Consider the following 21,912-nt stretch of genomic DNA (forward strand, 5'->3'; position numbering starts at 1 on the left):
GATCTTGGCGACATGGATAAACACGAAGCACAAATCTAACGGAGTCAGATTTTTGATTGGAACCAAGAAACTGGATAGTCCTTCCATACATGTATATAAACATGGGTGTTTGGTGTGGGCTATACCAACAATGATTATAACAATGAGTTTGAGATAATAGCAAAAGATTGGAGAACCATATCAAACTTTTAAGAGCTTGAGACTTAAAAGATCAATTATATTCAATAATAAAAAGCACCAAAGCTTTTAAAATTTGGTTGAGACTTCCAAAATGCTGAACAAAATGGGTTGATTCTTTGAGTACTCTTTGAGATGGCTTAAAGCCTCCGGGATCGAGATTGATCCTGTTTAAGATTTAAAACCATACCAAATTGGGATTACTGAAAATGAATAGAAAGCGTAGCTTAGAAGAGTAGGCATTTGCTTAAACTATGTAGTATAGATACTAATATTTGACATTTGCACATACATGTATATGGTGAACACTTGCATACATATATGTATATATATCTGCCACAAATTTCATAATGCTACAACGTTGGATTCTATATATAAGGGAGAACAATACAAGCAACCCTTCCCAAGTAACAACCACACGATATGTATCATAGGAATACAGTAAGTTGTGTTGATATTTTCTTCACTATGACACTTCAAAACAAGTCAAAAATGGGCAAATATGACAATATAGATTCATTCTTGAACAATTCCAAGCCATTGCCTTTTTGCTCTCTATGGAACAAATAATTTTTGATAACTTCAACAGTATGTGTGCTAACAAGTATAAAAAAAAAAAGTTAAATTGTCTTAACATGCAAAATAACAGACTGAACTTATGAACATGGGACATGGGAGTCTGACCATCTACTGAAATGTGTGCATCTTCCTGCAAGTGTCCTTTATTTCATATATTTTCGAATAAATTCTGGAAAAGTATGTCTCTACACATGTTTAAATTATTGGTGTGCATTATGACCATGAAAATCAGACACTACACATAGTCAAGAATCAATGAAAGAAGAAAGAATACCCAAGGAGATTTTCATAGATCAACTAGGTGACTAGTCAAACCAATTCCACTCTTTGAGAAGCTCCAAACAACTTCACCAATCAATATAAATAAAGCCAAAAAGCTGTTTTGTTATTTAAATCTATAATAAAATCTCATACATATTCTCCTTTAGTTCTTCGCTGCACTACTTTAAACTCCTCATCAAACACCCCACATTGATGTGTCAATAATTCACAAGGGACTTGTCGTTCTCTCTACACACCAATGACTAAATCATTTTTCGGTTGTAACCAAAGCAACAACAATCTCAGCGTATAAATCAAAGCATTAAAGGTATAGATCGTGGGTTATCGATTTGTAACTTGCCAAGCATATACATTCAAATGAAGAAAGAACACTACATTATTTCTGTCCAATTTAAAATAGAAAAAAACTAACATAATTTGGTCTCGTGCCCATTGGAATCTTCTTCAGACTAAAACACAAACAATAGAGATGCACAAGTCTTGTTCTGATGGGAATCTTTCTGTTAGTACACAATATCATCTTTCCACCACATACTATGTATCTTTCCTAACTTTCCACCACATCCTATGTATCTTTCCTACTTTCCACCACGTCAATCTTAATATCATCTTTACTGAGCTCAATGTTAAACATGACACTTATTGGCAGCCCAGCACCTTAAGCTTTGTTGGTGTTACTACCATCCAATGAATTTTCCCTTTTAGTTTCATGATATAAATAATATTAAGGAAACCAAGACATTATAAATATTGTTCAAACAATTTATTTTTATAGATGAACTGTGTTTAATGTGTAAGTTGGCACAAAGATTAACTTCCTCCAGTATAATTTCATTCTGAAAAAAAAAAAAAAAAAAACCCCTTTTTGCTCCCTTGCATGCACATTGACTTTCTTCTAACTTCAAATGCACCAACTTTCTCACATGTGTCTAAAATTAAGAATATCCAATCAAGTAAATGGTGACACAAATTTGACACAATAATTAAGTTCTAATAACTAGTTTGATAAAAAAGCATTGATTAGAGGCACACAAGTGGCAAAGTTACCTAAACCACATCATTGCTTGTTCAAGACTTTGGGAACTTTGATAATGGATCATCGTAGCTTGGAACTGCAGCTAACAAGGCCTCCCTATTTTTGAGAAAGCAAATGAGCACTCAATTAATAGTAGAGTACGGAATTCTCATTAAAACTTTGAGGTGCATGAGCAAAAACAACAATTGTGAAAGAGCCGCACAATATTGCTCACCTGTTTTCAAAATTTTCAGGTAAATCATGTCGCAGATTGTCACCTCGGTATCTGTATATGGGAGAAGGACCAAAGAGAAAAATGATTGATGGACAGAATAATATAAAGAGAACAAATCTATTTCACGTGCAACAAAAGCAAAAAAAAATTAATCCTAAAAATTGCGGGGACAGAAGAATACAACAAAGAAAAAAAAACAGAGTTTAGATTTTTCACATGAAGGAAGCATTGGATATTTAGCAAACCTGACGGTTCTCGAGCCGTTGTTTCAGTTTCTATGATTACATATGCAAGTCATCAAGAAGGAACACACTATGTTCTTGCAATTGAAGGAGGCACATTCCTATTAAAAGTTGGCTCTTAAATAATTTGAGATTCACAATACTGTGTGGTATGGTTCAACAACTATACTAATCAAACTACTAGGTCTACATAAATGCTATATAGATATAGTATAAGTAGTCTAGGTTTACACACAAATAAGAAATAAGAATCCCTAAAACAAGGAGTTTGGATCCCACCCGGAAGGGGACAAGAGCAGCTCATATTACAGTGTAGTAAATTGTCTTGTATGGCTGCTTTATATAAAAGACTTGGAATGAGTGTTTGATCATCTATTTTTCGTATATTTGCCAATTTTCTTGTACTTATATGAGCATTTGCCTTTGGATTCTTTTGAGAGCTTATATTACCACCAACTTTCTTATAATACCAAACAATGAATTAAACAGTCTAGGGTGAGGATAACCATTCTATTTTGTTAATTATTGCAGTCCATTCCATTCCATTCCATTTCTTCTCCAAAGAAACTCCCCAATTTAGGTTTCTAAAGTGAGAAGTAACTCAGGCTTTAAAACTTAAAAAGGGTTATATGCAAGTGATCAATGAAGAAACCAAACGTCGATAGATTATTGTTGAAGTTTCTCTCTTTAATTTCCTTTTCCCTTTTGTGTTTGAACCTTTTTATTTTGGTGTGTATATCCTTATTATGCATTAGTTTAGCTTTCCATGAGTTTGATTAAGTTTATAACAGAAACACTTGCATTGTTTTACAAATGAACCCAATTGCATTGTTTTACAAATGAACTCAGATCCTCTAATCTTGCACACTGCATCAATCATATTCCCTGCAATCACATTCCCTGCAATCACTACAGTAGCCTAAGGGCCATCTGAATGTACAAGGACCTCTGTAATACTTCCAGTAATCCTTCTTAAATTAAAAAAATTTAGGATAGCTAGTAACTAACCAATTCCCTACTACATAATCCTTCCTAAATTAGAAAATTCTTTATTGGAGCAAGCAAAGGATTTCAAACTAAGAAAACATGAGAGCCAAATCCTAGACCACCTCAACTGGTACAGAAACACACATCTAAATAAAATGACTAAATTTCAAAACTTTTCAAAGAGAAAATGCAGCAAACCCAGACCATCAAAATGGGGAGAGAGAAAAAATCATACTATTTGCTAATAATACTATTGGTTTTTGAAAAAAATTAGAAGAATGACAGAGATAGAGAGAGAGAGAGAGAGAGAGAGGAGAGAGAGAGAGAGAATACCTCAGGTCGTCTCCTAGTCGAGGTGGTCTCCTAGTCGAAGTCGTCTCCTACTCGAGGTCACCGCCTTCGTTCCTTCTCTCCTTCTCCTTCGTCTCCTTCGTAAGCATGGGTAGGGTTTCTGAAATTTGATTGGGGTGTACGTAGTAATAAACGGTCTGCCAATATCTATTTCTTTTGGAAATTTACAAAAGAGTGAGGGTAATTTTGGTATAGAAAATGTGTTCTCTTCCCTTCCCTCCTCGTCACTCCGATTTTGGGGGGAACAAAATTTTACCATTTTTCCCTTCCCTTCCCTCCATTTTTCATCTCTTCCCTCCTCACTTAACAATCCAAACAGGAGAAAAGAAGAGAAAATAACATATTTTCTCTTCCCTTCCCTTCCCTTCCCTCAATCCAAACACAGTGTAAGAGAGAAGTGCATCTGTCGAGAGAGAGAATGAGAGAGTTCCCTCTGTAAAAATATGTTGGTTTTAAATAAGAGGGATGGGGCACTAAATACAGGAAAGAATAAGGGTGGCGCTGTAAATATTACATAACTTATGGGGTCCCGTTCAGCAACAAACATTTTGGCAAAACATTTTTCAAAACATTGGTCAGAGGTTTTGGAATGGTCCTCACCAAAAATCAGCACATTTCAAAACTTCTAGTCCAGTTTACAAGTTGAAAAATCATGGATTGTCCATTTTTTGTAAACCAATTTTAATGGGGTTAGAAGTTTTGAAATGGGCTGATTTTTGGTGATGATGATCTCCTCATCGTAGAGATCATCCTCATCAAAAATCAGCCCATTCCAAAACCTCTAACCCATGTTTTGAAAAATGTTTTGCCAAAATGTTTATTGCTGAACATTTCTCATAACTTATGATTTATACGTTAAATTGTATCTGAATATCCAACGGTCCCTAAATGTTTGTCAAAATACTTGTTATCCATTTGGGCACTGAACGCCGCCCAATATATATAGGTCCCGTTCAGCATCAAACATTTTGGCTAATATTTTAGCCAACCATTTTTGTCTTACATGGGTTAGAAGTTTTGGAATGGGTTGTTTTTTTATGAGGGTGATCTCTACGGTGAGGAGATCATCCTCATTAAAAATCAGCCCATTCCAAAACTTCTAACCACATGTTTATAAGTTGAAAAATCGTTGACCGTCCATTTTTTGTAAACCATTTTTGATAGGGTTTTATGTGTGTGTGTGTGTGTGTGAGAAAGAGACAGAGAAAGTATCTTTGATGCTCATTGGCCGGAGAAGACAACGGCTATAGAGCTCGCACAGTCAAAAAAATGGGTTTTACTGAGAGAGAGAGAGTATGTACCTGGATGATCGCCAACCGGAGAAGACAATAGGTAATGGAACTCTTAGCCTCGCACAGTCGAAACCCACCTTCCGTTTACTTCGATTGGCTTGTGCGATTTAGGTTAAGAGAAGATAAAACTTTACCAGCTAAGTTTTTATTGTAAAACAATACACAACATATATATATAGGGTCAGGTTCAAACGACAACCATTTCAACACACATATAGACAACGTGTTTTGTCTTATATGGGCAAAAATGTTTGGAATGGGCTGATTTTTTGTGAGGATGATCTCTATGGTGAGGAGATCATCCTTGCCAAAAATCAGCTCATTATGAAACTTCTAGACCGTCCAATTTTTGTTGAAAAATTATAGACCGTCCAATTTTTGTAAATCAATTTTGATGGGGTTACAAGTTTTGGAATGGGATGATTTTTTGCTAGGATGATCCCCTCATCACAGAGATCATCCTCACAAAAAATTGGCCCATTCCAAACATTTTTGCCCATATAAGACAAACACGTTGTCTATATGTGTGTCGCAGGAACCCGACTCATATATATATATATTATATCGGAGCAGATATTATCGAATCAAATTTCGTAATATCCGAATTTGTATCCAAAACTCATTCGAATTTTAACATAACATCCGAATCCAAATCCAATATTCGAAAATTTCGGATAATATCCGATTTTTTGAACTTGAATTCGGATTTCGACTATCCATTGACACCCCTATCTACATGACACGATTTGAAAGGAGCTTAAAACACATTGAACTCCTAGGAAAGTTTGCGTGGCACTTTTGGGATGAGTTTAAGATGCGTTGGACTTTTAATAAAATTGTTTTCCACCTGCATGCAACCCACAATGTGTTTAGCCTCCAACCAAAAAATGCCATGTACATTGTATTTTGTTATAAAAAGATGCCAATATTTGTGGAGGGGCCTTCTCTCACCACTTTTTATTTATTCCAATTTCGTTTTATGAGTTTTTTTTTACTAAAATATATGAAAAATCGATAAAAAAAAACCTATAATAAAGACTTGTATAGATGATTTATGTAATGAGGGTAGATAAGGTCTTAGGCACATGAGCGTCTACATCTACAAGTGGGATTGCGTATTCGGTAAGATGACTCCGATTCTTGCCTAAATCGAGTTTATGACCATTCAAAAATCATTGCGTCAACGAAAGTCTAAGAAAAAGGGTGAAGTAAATGAAGAAAGAGAGAATCTAGAAGAAATGAATTGATGCTAGTCTCAGAGAAGATTCCAACTTAAGTCTTGTTTTCTATCTCTGAATTATATAATTTCTAAATGACTCTTGAGGTCTTATTTATAGAAGTTTAAGATGGAGTGAACAGATGATATTATCCCTTTTATCTTTAAGACTAGCTTCAAAATATTGATGTTTATCAATACTTGACGACATATGACAACATTAGCCTAGCCATATAAATGTGACACATCATCAACCATTTTTTTCTTATAGTTGACCCGATCATAGATACTCCCACTACAATAGAAGTGGATCCCATATATTGTGGAGTATCCATAATGGGTCTCCTCCCCAACCACTAAGCCATACCCTCTATCCAGTCCAAAGAATGTAATAAATCATAGTTCAATCAGATTGGCCCACTATTAGATCATGTGACGGTCCAATTAGATACATATATGACGAATTATTCCATGTGGCAAATAACTTAGGATGTGCTATCTACAATTTCAAACCACAAGAACCATCCTTGAAAGATTTTCATCAAAAAATGAAGAAAAATATCCAAGTTTATTTTTGCTTACATCTTCAAAGAGTTTAAAAATCACTTCTTCTTCTTTCTTAAATTTTTTTTTTGATGGAATAATCTCTGAAACTCAATTGGGATATCTAAAATCCAATTTTTGGATGAAAACGCTGAAACCAAATGATTAGGACATTCGATTGTGAGAAACGTGGTGAGTTGGGGCTGGGGCGGGGGGTCAAGGATTGATTAGAAGAGAAAGTTTTACTAAATGTACTCTTAAGAGAAGTCCTAAAATTTGAGGACTAATTAGAAAGCAATCAATCGCCAGGGTCTTTAAGTAATTTTTCAAAAAGTTTTAGGTAATTGTTGAATAGAAGTACAAGGGTGATTCTGGAAATTCTGGATTGTTTTGACCAGGAGATTGAGGCATGAACGCCATGACTTTTGCTGTTTGGGTTGATGCAGAAGCAGGAGTGCAAGCTTAGACGTTCGAACACGAAGCGCCCATGTCGAAGTACAAGTGTCGACACTTATGGACACGTATCCCTTTTTTCCTCTTACTACTCTTTGCTGCTGCACCTGTGACGGCTCTCGCAGTACCACAGCCAACAGAAATGGTACTCTCTCTCTCTCTCTAAATTCTTGAAACACGGATATGGGTCACCATTCGTAATTAAAAACTCAATCATGTTAAGCTTCACACCCATAAGTTTATCTTTTGTGTTAATTTTGAACTTGTTTTGTTGATTCCTTGTGGTAGATCACAGCATGAGTAATTTTGTAATATATATATATATAGGGAAATGTTCAGCACCCTAAGTTTTACCACACACTTTAACAAACGTTTTTTGTCCTACATGGGTTAGAAGTTTTGGAATGAGCTGATTTTTGGTGAGGATGATCTCTATGATTAGAAGATCATCCTCCCCAAAAATCAGCCCATTCCGAAATGTTTAGCCCCATGTTTACACGTTGAAAAATCGTGGACCGTCCATTTTTTGTAAATCAATTTTGATGGGGTTAGAAGTTTTGGAATGAGCTGATTTTTGGTGAGGATGATCTCCTCACCATAGAGATCATCCTCACCAAAAATCAGCTCATTCCGAAACTTCTAACCCATGTAAGACAAAACGCGTTTGTTAAAGTGTGTGGTAAAACTAAGGGTGGCGAACGGGACCCATATATATATATGGGTCGGGTTCCTGCAACACACATTGCGACACACATATAGACAACGTGTTTGTCTTATATGGGCAAAAATGTTTGGAATGAGCTGATTTTTTGTGAGGATGATCTCTGTGATGAGGGGATCATCCTGGCAAAAAATCATCCCATTCCAAAACTTGTAACCCCATCAAAATTGATTTACAAAAATTGGACGGTCTATAATTTTTCAATAAAAATTGGACGGTCTAGAAGTTTTGGAATGAGCTGATTTTTGACAAGGATGATCTCCTCACCACAAAGATCATCCTCACAAAAAATCAGTCCATTCCAAACATTTTTGCCCATATAAGACAAAACACGTTGTCTATATGTGTGTTGAAATGGTTGTCGTTTGAACCTGATCCTATATATATATATATATATATATATGGGACGGTTCAGCAGCCCTAAAGTTTACCAAGTTTGGTGCCAAACATTTTTCAAAATATGGGTTAGAAGCTTTGGAATGAGCTGATTTTTTGTGAGGATGATCTCTATGATGAGGAGATCATCCTCACCAAAAATCAGCCTATTCCAAAACTTCTAACCCCATCAAAAGTGATTTACAAAAATTGGACGGTCCACGATTCTTCAACTTGTAAATTAGGGTTAGAAGTTTCAAAATGAGCTGATTTTTTGTGAGGATGGTCTCTTCACCGTAGAGATCATCCTCACAAAAAATCAGCCTATTCCAAAACTTCTAACCCCATCAAAAGTGATTTACAAAAAATGTTTGGCACCAAACTTGGCAAACATTCGGGCTGCCGAACCGTTCCCATATATATATATATATATATGGGGACGGTTCAGCAGCCCTAAAGTTTGCCAAGTTTGGTGCCAAACATTTTTCAAAATATGGGTTAGAAGCTTTGGAATGAGCTGATTTTTTGTGAGGATGATCTCTATGATGAGGAGATCATCCCCACCAAAAATCTGCCTATTCCAAAACTTCTAACCCCATCAAAAGTGATTTACAAAAATTGGACGGTCCACGATTCTTCAACTTGTAAACTAGGGTTAAAAGTTTCAAAATGAGCTGATTTTTTGTGAGGATGATCTCTCCTATTCCAAAACTTCTAACCCTATCAAAAGTGATTTACAAAAAATGTTTGGCACCAAACTTGGCAAACTTTAGGGCTGCCGAACTGCTCCCTATATATATATATATATTTAATGATGATTAGAAAATTTTCATAATAGAATATATTTATTTTTCATCTAATCTTCCAAAGCATATGTTTTGAATTTTACTAGAAAGATGTGTATATTTTGTATCCTAATTTGTCTAAAACTATGGCAACTATTTTATCGGAAAATCCAGGTAGGAACCAGGATTCTAGTTTCTTGAACTTTGGGTATAACTTTTGGTTTTGTCTTTGTGTTACTTTCTTCTTTGATCAGGACAGTGGTGAGTTTGGTTCAAAGAACAGCACCTCATTTGCAGAAGAACATTGTAAAGTTTCAAATCTTAAATGTGCATTGAAGCTCTTCGATGCCGATTTCTTCAGTGATTCAAAAGTAGGTAATTTTGTGTGTGTAGAATATGGTTGGGTGGGGGGTTTTTTGCTTAAATTTTTTATAGCTTTTATTTTACTCAGGTTCGGGAGATGTCTAAGGGTGCGAAAGAGTTTAATATCCCTATCTATAGAGCAAACAGGAAATTGGTTGCTTCTACAGATGGAGGGTTACATGATCCATCTGTTTTGATTTTCAGTCCTGAGTGGGATAGTAAAGAAAAACCCCATGAGATCAGAAGATTTATGCATCCTTCTATTTCTGGCATTCAAAAGCCAGATAGAGAAGCAGATATTGCTTTTATGACTGTAAGTGCTGCTTAAGTTCGAAAAAGGTCGTATATATAAACACTATAGCACATCTCAATTGCTTTTTTTTCCTTTCACTTACAAAATTTATGGTGTGTGCTAGGTTCTTGAACTGGGATACCTTATTAAGAAAAAGCAAATTACATCTCAGGAGCTTACTGGGATATTCCTTCGGAGATTAAAGAGGTAAGCAAGTGTGTATCAAACAATTAAATAAAATTTCGGTGCTCTCTGTATATTAATGTTTTTCTTGTGCTAATGGTGCATAATTGGATGATTCCATTAGGTATAATCCTGTTCTTGAAGCTGTTATTTCTTATACAGAAGACTTAGCATACAAGCAGGCACAAGAAGCTGATAATTTACTTGACCGAGGAGTGTATTTAGGTATCTACTCGATCCAGCTAATGCTCACACTAATCTCTGATCAGTTTTTTTTTTTTTTTTTGTGGTCATGGTTTCATGCATATTTACAATGTATGGTGATCAAAATTCACCAAGTCATCATGCATTTTGGGGATTGATATAATGTTGTTGTGAAGAAAACGAAACAACAAAGAGGACAAAATCTCACAAAACACAAGGATTTATGTGGTTCGGCAGTGTGCATATATCCACTGATCAGATCAAGAACAATCACTATTTTCTCATAAGTTTTCCAGTTCTAGAAATCTATATTTATAAAACTAGGAGTTGCTAAAATGCATCTGACTCCCAGTGGGGCACTGTCCCCTGCAACCCCACAACTCTGCATACCACCACCAGAATACATGACATTTACACAGCACTTGTTATACCTATAAAAATAAAAATAAATATACTGACACTGTTAGATTAACATATCAGTAACATGTTTTTACTCTATATCAGTGATGTGGTATGCATGCAATGTTTTTTGAATCCGAACCACCCAATTGAAGAGCTCAAACCCAACCAATGAGAGAACCTGACTATTCCTAGGACACGTGCAGTCCCCTCCCCCCACATGCACCAGGTAATTTCTTGGATAAATTATTGAGAGTGGCCCTAAGGGGCAATTCAAACTCAAGCCTCACGCTTCTTGAGGCATGGTCTGGCCATCTACCAACCCTTTGGGGTTACCAATATTCTTGTCCAAAACAGCCTGATGAGATGATAATTGTTACTGATAGTTGGGAATGTTGTTTAACAACTCCTAGATTGGTCAGGGCAACACAGCCAATTGGCTGTCCAGAACTTATAGACAGACCCATGGTTATATAGGAAAACTATTATGATTAGACAAGCTGCATTTCTTCTATATATATAGCTCCATTTTAAGAATTATCTCATTTATCACATTACTACTGTATTTTGCAACATTAGAAAGTATTGTTCCTCCGTGGATTGAATATTGTGTTGTGTTAATAGGTCCCCTCCATGGAATTCCATATGGATTGAAAGATATAATTTCAGTGCGCCAGTATAAGACGACTTGGGGTTCAACAACTTTCCAAAAACAAGTTATTGACATGGATGCATGGGTTTACAAAAGGTCCTTGTACTTTAAAATATGAAATCTGCACTTAGAATGTAACTTTTGTCACTCAGCTTGATTGGTTCTTGATTTTGATCCTTTCAGGCTAAGGTCAGCAGGAGCTGTCCTTGTTGCAAAGCTTGTTTCTGGATCACTAGCATATGATGACATCTGGTTTGGGGGAAGGACTCGAAACCCATGGAATATTGAGGAATTCTCTACCGGCTCGTCAGCTGGACCTGCTGCTTCTACATCAGCAGGTTTTTCTTGGTTTCCTGGGCTGCTTTTTTTTTTCAGCCACAAAATTTTACTAAAATGAATGGGAAGAGGGGTATTAGGGGAAGAAGGCAAAGAAACGAAGTTAAAAGAGATGTTCAAATTTTATTGCCATTGTTTGATTTTTCAATTTACTTCCAAGAAGTTTTCTTCCAAGTTTTTTGGCCCTTTTTTATGCTTTAGTTCTATCTAGTCTCAACAACATTGTCATAAAGTAACAGATGCACTCTATTTACCCTAAATTGAAACACCAGCCACAATTAATGGAACTCGTGCATTTGAATTAGACCCTGTTTGAGCCAAAACAATCTATATATATGATCTCTATGGTGAGAAGTCATCCTCACAAAAAATCAGCCAATTTTGAAATTTCTAACCCTAATTTATAAGTTGAAGAATCGTGAACCATCAATTTTTTACCGTTAGTTTGTAACCACTTTTCATGTGGTTAGAAGTTTCAGAATTGACTGATTTTTTATGAGGATGATCTACTGACTATAGAGATCATCCTCACAAAAATTCAGTCCATTGCAAAACTTTTTAGCCACATAAGACAAAACTTTATTTAGAATGTTGTCTAGGATTTTGTCAAAATAACCCAACCCATATATATATATTCAACACCCTACTGTTTGCCTTATGTGTTGTCCTACATGGGTTAGAAGTTTTGGAATGGGCTGATTTTTGATGAGGATGATCTCTATGGAGAGGAAATCATCTTCACCAAAAATCAGTCCATTCCAAAACTTCTAGCCCCATGTTTACATGTTGAAGAATCGTGAACCGTACATTTTTTGCAAACCACTTTTGATGGGGTTAGAAGTTTCGGAATGGGTGATGGTGAGGACGATCTCCTCACCATATAGATCATCCTCACCAAAAATTAGGCCATTCCAAAACTTTTAATCCTTGTAGTACAAAACCCATCAACATAGAGCAAACATGACCCTATATATATATGGAACATCACCTTTTTCTCCCACCTATTAGGTAGATGCGCCCCGAGATAACATGTTTCCACTCTTATACCCTTGATCTTGGATTGGGTGCTGGACTTGCACAAAAATCTTTCACACCTATATTCGGATATCTTGATTGGATATATTTTTCCATTTATTTTATACTTGTTTAATCTTGTATTTATTATCGCATTATCTTTTTTTTATTTATGACGGGGGTGTCTGAACTTACATCTGACTAGGGGGACCGGAAGGGCTAGTGCCAGAGCCAAGGAATATGGGTCCCTCCCCTGGGCACATGCAACACCCACACATCACACTGAGGGTGCGTCCTCGCAGGTGGCCCTGAGGAAATACTGGTCATACTGGGTATTGAACTCACAACCTACGGACTCTCACCGCTTATTAGGTCCAAAATTTCCATTGAGCCACCCCCTCAGGGTTTTATCATCGCATTATTGCCATGCAATATGCATTTAAGCATTATCATTCTATTATCCCTGATGAGTAAGCATGTTGGATTTCTTTTTGAGATTTTTCCCAAAAATGTGCGCAACTTTTGCAAAAATTCCAATGCTGGTACACTGTTCATTTTAATTCCCAAAACATGTTTTCGAGCGAGTTTGCTCGTATGTATTTGCCCTTTCTTTGTTTGCTCTTGGATCTCAAGCAGAAACCTGCTCATAATAAGGGTTGGTCTGACATTATTCTTTTTTGCAGGTCTGGTTCCATTTGCTATTGGTTCGGAAACAGCTGGTTCCATTACCTACCCTGCTGCTCGTTGTGGCGTGACAGCATTACGCCCGACTTTTGGTACTGTCGGCCGAACGGGTGTTATGTCCATCTCTGAAAGCCTGGTATCCCAACATAATCTTCATCTTTGTCCCATATTTTTTCTTTTCTTTTCTTGGTGGGGTGGAGGGGAAGGCGTGTTCAATGTAACCATGGATTCTAAATCCCTTCTATTGAACAGGATAAGCTTGGCCCTTTCTGCAGAAGTGCCATAGATTGTGCACTTGTTCTGGATGCCATACAGGGAAAGGATCCAGATGACCTCTCATCAAAAGACTTTTTCTTAGAGGATCCATTTTCTATTGACATCACAAAGCTTACAGTAGGGTATCTTGAAGATGCTGAGATGGAGGTCAGTTAACCTGTTGTTTTTGATTTTGCAAGATCAAATAAATAAACTCAAAGTGGACTATTTCAAATGTATGTCCACGACAGTATTAAAAAACTTGCGACTTTGATCAACATCAGAGAAATGAACAACTTCTTGAAATATTTTTCCAGGTTGTTAATGTTCTTGCCTCAAAGGGTGTTAATGTTGTTCCTTTCAAACTGAATTACACAGTCGATTCTGTTCAAGGCATCCTGAATTTCACAATGGATGTTGATATGTTATCTCATTTTGACAAGTGGCAGCGGTCAGGGCAGGATGATGTTTATGAAGCTCAGGATCAATGGCCCCTAGAATTGCGTCGTGCACGCATAATACCCGCAGTAGACTATGTGCAGGTTTGTCATTTGCCCTCATCCAATAATCTTCGGGTGGAATGGAAGTGTACAGTTTGAAGGCAGTTGTTCTTAATCAATTTCACTGAATACTTCTTTGTTATATTTGAATAAACATAAGGAAAAGTTAAATGGAAATGTGATAATAAATAAGATTGCATTAGAATTATTATAGTCAAGAATTCAAGATACATAAATGAAAAATTAAATGAAAATGCGATGATGTTAAGATATGGCCAAACCAACCATGATCCATCCTTTTGACACTGCCCTTTTTGACAATAGTTAATACAGTAGTATCTGTATAGAATGATATAGTGCACCTTTAGCCATCAAATATTGAAGAGCCGTATGGTTATATGAGAGGAATAGAAGCCCATTTATTACGTCAATTATAATTGTAGATACGTTGAGAGTTTAAGGATTTAAACGTCATCTACTTGGGTAGGTGTCGCAACCATTCATAGAGTTCAAGGTGTGAATGAACATCATAAAAGAAGATTTTGAAATATGTTTTTTCAAGATTTAGTGACTCATTTCTGGTCTTAACCTAGAAGTTAAGCGTTAGAAGGTTCGGTTGTGAGACAAGGAAGGTGTTAAGTACCTTGTCTCACCCACCAAGTTGGTGGTTACCAAGTATTGGCCAAATGTGAAGTATAAACTGATTTTTTGAAGTTTAGGAAGATAGTAAGTATTTACAAACAAAAAGAGATACGGTATGTTTCTCAACTTATATGTGGGTGCAATGAGCAAGCTAAAAATGTAACTTCATACTTGCTGGAATGTTTTTTGAGCTTGAGGTTTTGGTTCAAATCTAAGTAGATTTCACTTTTTGGAACCTCTAGCTTCTACCACACATATATATGCTTACATGGGAGTCTAGTTTTGTTGGTTAAGTTCTAGGAACATATCCATGGGTTGGACACATCTTTTGGGGAACTTTCACCTTATGCATGAAAATATGTCTTCTAGGGACTGTTCTTTGTTGGTTTAGAGTATTAAGTATAAATATAGGTTGATTTACACTTTTGACTCATAATCATTTTAAAAATAAAAAGAGTGGTGTGTGCATGTAATGTTCTATAAAGGAACTTGTTCATGGACTTAGAAAAGTGAAGATTACTTCACATTGTGAAGGATTACTCTTTTCCTCCTTTGGTTAAGAAAATTAACTTGAAATTTGAAGTACTTGAAACTTAAAGGAAATAGAGATAAATTGTTAGGGAAATTAAATACTCTCTAAGGTTATTATGGAGTTAGAAAAGATTACCTCACAAGTGAGGGATTACTCTCTTGCTACTTATGCCATTGAAAGGAGACTAAACTACTTACATAGCAAGAAATTAAATGTGCATAAAATTAAAGAAAGGGATAGATAGGAAGGGGGATTTGAGGGATTTAATTACATAAAAACAGAAATATAAATTGTTTTCCTCACCTTGGTCTTTTCCTCTTCTTCTCTCCTCTTCCCCTTCTTGCTCTAGGCTTCTAAAATGGGTAAGAAACCAATTGGGCAGAATTTTGAGGCTTTAGAAGGCTTTGAGAAAGAAATTTGATAGAATTTTAGGATCCTCAACTTCCTCCCCCATTTGCCTTTGATGAGTCCTCTATTTGTAGGTTCATGGGAGACCTTCGAGGATATAAGTGTCCAAATCCCTTTACTTCATAACTTTTCCAAGAAAACTTAATAAATGACTTTAAATACTCTCAATCAACTTGTCCTTGATGGTTTTTGTACCTCCTTGAGTCTTACTAATCATGATTATCAAAGGGTAGAGGTGTAATAACTCACAAGGTTCTAGAGAATTCTATAGGGAGGGTAGAAGTGCCCAAGTCCTTTGAATTTTGTCAATCTCTAGAGAATGTAAGAGCCTTGTCATGTAATTTGCGATGGAGAATTGATACTTTTAAGACAATTGCATTAAGTAGGCTCTTAACAACTTGAGGGTAGAAGAGTAAAAGTTCTAGAAGATTCTTGTGGGTGGGCAAAAAGGTCAAGGTCCCTTGATCTTAGTCAATTTGCATTGAATTTAGGAGACTAGATCTTGAATTAAGGATAGGAATGATGGGCTTAAAGGTCAATTACCTTAATTGAGTCTTAACAAATTATGGGCAAAAGGGTAATTGGCTCTTTGTGGGGATCAAAGATGACCATAAGTCAAGATTAAAAGAACTACACAATTTCTAAAAAATCAAGGTTGCAAAATTAAGAAAGGCTTAATACATGTGCAAAGTTAGGAAATTGGTTGGATTTTCTTGAGGAATAAGCAATTAATGAGCGGTTTAAAAAGTAATTTCCCTAAGAAAATCTAAAGCATGCATTCCAAACATAACTGTCTGACTGAACTTGGTTTTAGGTGAATGAAAGTCAGAACAATTTTATGAAGGACATTAGGCCAAAGAAGGCTTTGTAAATTTAGCCTAGACATTCGGTGAATGATGGCCAATGTTAATTTTTCCCTGACATTAGGTGACGAATGACAAAAGGCATTAAGCCTGGCTGTTGGTCAGTGAGGGCCAAGCTTAAATTTAAATATTGTTGCAATTTTGTGATTTTGCTTGTGCTTGAAGTGGGTCTGACTTGATCAATTGAAATCCTTTGGGTTTCACCCTTTTTCACTGGATTTTGATGAGCTCTTGGGCTCAGTTCGGGCAAATTGGGGTGTCTACAATGATCATCCAATTAGATAGACTAATTTATAGGATATAAGAGTTTCTAATGCCCGCAAATTAGTTGGATAAATATGTTCCATATTGGCAGTAATCCCATTCCCTAATCATGCAACTAACACCAAGTAGGTTCCGTCTGTATGTGTCAATTATAGTACAGAGAGAACGAAGAAAATAATTGTTCCTCTATTGTTAAATACCTCTTATAAGATGAAGAGTTTGGCTTGTTTACAGGCACAAAGAGCGCGAGGAAAATTGATTCGGGAGATCCGTAACAGCTTTACTGTAGATGCATTTATTGGCAATGTAACAGATTGGGAGAAAGTTTGCATGGGAAATCTTGTAGGCATGCCGGTCGTTGTTGTTCCAACTGGATTTAAAAATATTACAAACCCACCCGCAGGTGGTACTCGACGAAGAACCACCATTACTACTGGTATATATGCTCCTCCACAACATGATCACGTTGTAAGTCTTCCTCCCCCCCTCTCTCTCTCTCTCACACACACACACACACACACATATATGGTAATATCCAAGCTTTCCTTGAGATGTTAGCACCCTTCTCTAGTATGTTTCTTCCATCAATGCCTCTCCAAAAGTGTTGATATATGCTTGTCTTCATTTTCTTAAATTCCTTTAGTGATCAAGCAACCCACATATTATTGATCTTTCCTTTTCCGACTTGTGAAGAACATTTTATGAAAACTGACATTCATATTCTGCCATTTAATTTGGATGTAAATTATTTCAAACTCGTACTCTTCCAACATAGTTGTACATTTGTTGTGGAAGTGTTTATTTAATGAATAATTTCACAAACAAGAAGAGCCAACCTGTAACACAAGACAGGCAAATGCTCTTGCATCCCGTGCCACTGAATCAGTAACAAATTATATCTGGACCAGATTCGTCTAGAAAGTTGATATGGCACGTAATGATATGTAGCAGTCACAAAATTTGGCTGACCTATTGAAAAGTTGCAGTTTAATTGTGACTTTTTTTCCCTTTACTGAATAAATCCATTACTGCTTCAAGAAGTCACAAGTTTTTGAAAAAGTAGTGAACTTCGCAATTAAAACACAATATGCACAACTTTTTCAAAAACTCGATCCCAAGTTACTTAAAAGAGAACGATACCATAGTTGTTACTTTTTATTGACTCACTTCATTTATTGTTGCCTAATATTTTACGCCAATGGTCAATACATTTTTTAGCACATATAATTTTATGGGAATACTTTATCATGTTCATATATTCATGTGTAAACATTCAATAGTAAGTGTTGTTTTGCTCAAAGAATATGTTGAAAAATTAGAATAAATGTCTAAGGTATGAAATATGTAATTTTTATAATTTTCTCAATTTTTTTGTCAAATTTCCTTCTTGTCGATCTTATTTCCAAACTCCAACTTGATGATTATGACATGTAGTGGTTTGGCTAGTCAGATTATGTCTCTAACGTATGTACCAATCCTAAGATTTTGAAAACTGGAGCTATCCTTGCCTTGGGAATATTCTAATATGTTCTCTTTCATGTGTGCAGGCTCTAGCATTAGCCATGGCTTTCCAATCTGTCACCAATCACCATAAACGGCACCCACCCATTGATGATCTTGGGCCAGATGATTTCATTCCAAATCCGCCTGAATTTAAGTATCCTCCTCTCTCGTGTGCCAAGCCAACCCCTCATCCCATCGCTTTAGAACCGTGGTCGAATGGCTAATGGCTCGGCTTCCAGTGGGTATTCATTCAATGAAAGCCTTTTCCTTAGAGTCCAATCCTCGACCTACTCGATGAGATTATGGAAGTAACGCATTTATTGCTACTGCACGATTTATTCTAGTTCCTACTGTTTTGTACTTATTATTTACGTAAAAACAGTCAGTTAAAATGATTAATTTGAATCAAGCTTGAGACAATGACATCCATAGGGGTTATATCATGGAAGTTGCACCCTTTCATGTTATGGGCAATGGACTCTTCATCTCCAAACCACAAAATCTTTTGATAATTCATTTTTTATGGGTTAAAAAGACATGGATTCTTCTACCGATCAAAAGAAAAAAAAGAGAGAGATTCTTCGGTTTGTACACTTCCAATCCAGCATTTTCCCATTCATATCTTCTTGTATGATAAAGATTTTGGGTTAGTGATGGGAATTTGTGGGAGGCACATAAAGAATAGAGTAAGTTTACTAAAGATGAACTGATTATAGTTCACCGAGAGGATTGGTATGTATGTATAGCATTTACCAAGTCGGGTTGGGTTTTGTGTTGAGATTCGACAGCATCCAAAGACTTGGGTCACTCTATTTCTTTTTCCTCCCCTGCTATGCAAATGAGTTAGTGGTTGGTAATTAGACAGTAAAGATCGGTTTTGAACCCATGGTATCAACACTCACATGATCCTTTCTACTTTGTGGGTTGGTTAACTAGTTGAAAGTTTTTTCTACTAAATGCCCCTCCTTGTGAAAAGTATTGAACTACTCAAAATACTTTTTCACCTCTTTTTTTTTTTTTTTTTTATCAATCATCGTTGCAATGTATTTAGATTTGTGGTAATAAATGATGGATGGAGAATGCCTAAGGCTCAAGATAAAACACCTTTAGTTTGGTATTTTTCGTTATTTTCTTCCATTATTTTCTTCCAATTATTTGGTTCTCATTTTTTTTTCTTTTAAATAAAATGCCTCTATTTTAACGTTCTTGTTTAATATTTTCTTTTGGAGAATATATATTTTTCTCTATTCCTGTGACTGAGACAAGAGTAACTTCTTAGATTGTCTACGTACCTCAATTTTGATTGTGATTAAGTGTAAACTTAATCATTATACCATCTCTTCCCTAGGTTGGTTGGTGTGGTTTAGAAGAATCATACTATTTGACTTTATACATAGGTTGCAAAGGGGGCGATAAGAGATCGGATTTGATCCATGGTGATGTCAGGAGATTGGTTCGGCCAGAGGTGGCCTCTGTAGTTGTAATGTGCTTGATTTGGTAAAGCTTGGTTGACTCTACCAACTTGATTCCATTATGGTTTTGGTGTCAGATTACTTCATCGAGTAGAATCTTGATGATGATTGAGCAAGGATCAAGTCCCTGACTTGCATATCTTAGATTTCTTTAGTAAGACAACTCTTTTAATAGTAATGCATTCATTCCATCTTGACCATTGACTTTCATTATCCTCTTCAAAGATAGGATTTCCATTTCTATAGGGAGGATTGTTTGATTAGTGCCTTAAAACACTGAATTTAATACATTTTATCAAGGCACTTATCAGATTCTTGATCTTATTTTACCATAATTAGCAAATAATATTGCAATTGCTTTTTGTCATCACTTTACATATTCTACCATATTAAATTGGCATAATTGCATCAATTAATTACTTAGAAAAATCTTATCATCGTGTGCTGGATTTTGTAGATTGAAATTAAAAATTCTAATATGAATACAATTGAGCAATTCAAGCACATCAGGATGATATTAGAAGGATGTGGATCAAAATTCAACCACGTCTCGGTAGATTCCAACCTTGCGACAATAAAATGGTGATCAATCAGGCTGATTTTGCATGGCCATACTTCACATGCAAGGGTGATCTAATTGTTGATGTACACACGTACCAAATGATTTAAGAAGCCAATAATTATCTATAAATAAGACCTTAGACCTATTGTAATTTGTTCTTGCTTCTTTAGTCCTCTCTAGGTCTTCTTTCCAAATTAGATTAGGTTTTATAGCTTACAATCAATAATTGAAGTGCGGAAATTAACCTCAAACCTAACCTATAATCCACTTACAAATCTCCAAATACATAAACTTCACAAAAGAACATAAATAATTAAACTCTAAGTCCATCCTCAAGCAGATTGGGAATGCAACTCATTAACGCAACGAACTTTATGTGCCACCTCATAATCTGGCTCCTCAAAGACTAATTTTAGAATAGTTGACATCTAAAATGGTGAGGGATATGGTGAGTGAAATCGATTCGACTCTTTTTCACTAAATAACGAAAGGGGTTTGATTGGGAAATTAGGGATTTTTAGGAAGTTGCCACTTAGTTTAGGTCTAAGAATCATAGATAACTCCAAAATGAATCAGGTTGATCCACAAGTAAGAGAAATGTGTGAGAGGTCAAATTACGGGTTTCAAAAGGTATTAGGCACCGAACCCGCCTGATCAAGATGATCGGTCTTTACTATAATCCAAAACTATCCTACAGTCAAAAGAAAAAGACTAAAGTCAAGCTAAGGTCCAGTCATCATCAATTTATATTGGTTTTGCTAAATGAATTTTGCGGCTAATGTTTTTCCAAATATTACATAATTCCTCGAACTCCGTACAAAATGGAAAGATTTGAAAAAGTATTAATTTCATCTCATGTTCTAAAGTTCACATGGCAATATATTTTAATTGAAAAATTCACATATGCAAATATCTCCCAAATTAAAAATTCGTAAAAAGTTTTCAAATTAAAAGATCATGAATATGAAAATTTTAAATTGACGATTTATGAAGTTTCTAAATTAGGAATATGAAATTTTCCAAATTAGAAACTTGCAAATATGATAAATTCTCGAAGTAGAAATTTGTAAAAATGATTTTCTAAAATAGAAAATTACACCTATATGACAAATTCCTAAATTAGAAATTTATAAATATAAAAATTTCAAAATAGAAAATCACAAATACATGACAAGTTCCTAAATTAGAAATTTGTGAATACGAATTTTCCAGAATAGAAAGTTGTAAAAACATGAAATTTTCAAATTAGAAAGTCATAAATTTTCATTAGCATAAAATTCTTAAATGAGAAAAATGCAAAACTCTCAAATTGGAAAATTATAAAAAAACATGAAATTTCTAAAATTAGAAAATTTTGAATATGAATTTTTCCAAAATAGAAAATTATGAAATCCCAAAATTAGAAAGTTTTAAAAATGAATTTTTTAAAATTTAAATTATGAATATGAAAACTTTCAAATTAAGAAATTATGAATAGACGGCAATTTAACAACTCGGCAAAACTCAATATGACATAAAATCACCAAATTAA

At 35.4% G+C, this 21,912-nt stretch overlaps 1 protein-coding gene across 5 annotated transcripts; it reads left to right on the top strand.

The window, feature by feature from the left end:
• The first annotated feature begins 7,298 nt into the window (after positions 1–7,298).
• Positions 7,299–18,848, top strand: LOC147398283 (Amidase family protein). Of its 5 annotated transcripts, none has more exons than XM_086447447.1 (12): positions 7,299–7,517; positions 9,508–9,624; positions 9,705–9,929; positions 10,033–10,115; positions 10,216–10,316; positions 11,319–11,442; positions 11,530–11,684; positions 13,380–13,516; positions 13,633–13,803; positions 13,953–14,177; positions 17,079–17,280; positions 18,392–18,848. In XM_086447447.1, the coding sequence occupies exons 1-12, from the start codon at positions 7,407–7,409 to the stop codon at positions 18,436–18,438; spliced, it is 1,698 nt and encodes a 565-aa protein (XP_086303573.1). In that variant the 5' UTR covers positions 7,299–7,406; the 3' UTR covers positions 18,439–18,848. The 5 variants fall into 5 exon arrangements, with proteins under 5 accessions (XP_086303573.1, XP_086303572.1, XP_086303574.1 ...); XM_086447446.1 differs by having other exon boundaries at positions 7,300–7,517; positions 14,085–14,177; positions 17,079–17,312; XM_086447445.1 differs by having other exon boundaries at positions 7,303–7,517; positions 17,079–17,312; positions 18,392–18,790.
• The last annotated feature ends 3,064 nt before the right edge of the window (positions 18,849–21,912 follow it).

Source organism: Akebia trifoliata, chromosome 7, assembly GCF_017979445.1.
Source record: "Akebia trifoliata isolate Shusen 1 chromosome 7, ASM1797944v1, whole genome shotgun sequence".
Classification (NCBI taxonomy): Eukaryota; Viridiplantae; Streptophyta; class Magnoliopsida; order Ranunculales; family Lardizabalaceae; genus Akebia; species Akebia trifoliata.

Coding starts and splice junctions, on each gene's coding strand:
- LOC147398283 (XM_086447445.1), top strand. CDS start 7,407: ATGTCGAAGTACAAGTGTCGACACTTATGGACACGTATCCCTTTTTTC. Junction 9,625..9,704: donor ATTTCTTCAGTGATTCAAAA/GTAGGTAATTTT, acceptor TATTTTACTCAG/GTTCGGGAGATGTCTAAGGG. Junction 13,804..13,952: donor TTGAAGATGCTGAGATGGAG/GTCAGTTAACCT, acceptor ATATTTTTCCAG/GTTGTTAATGTTCTTGCCTC.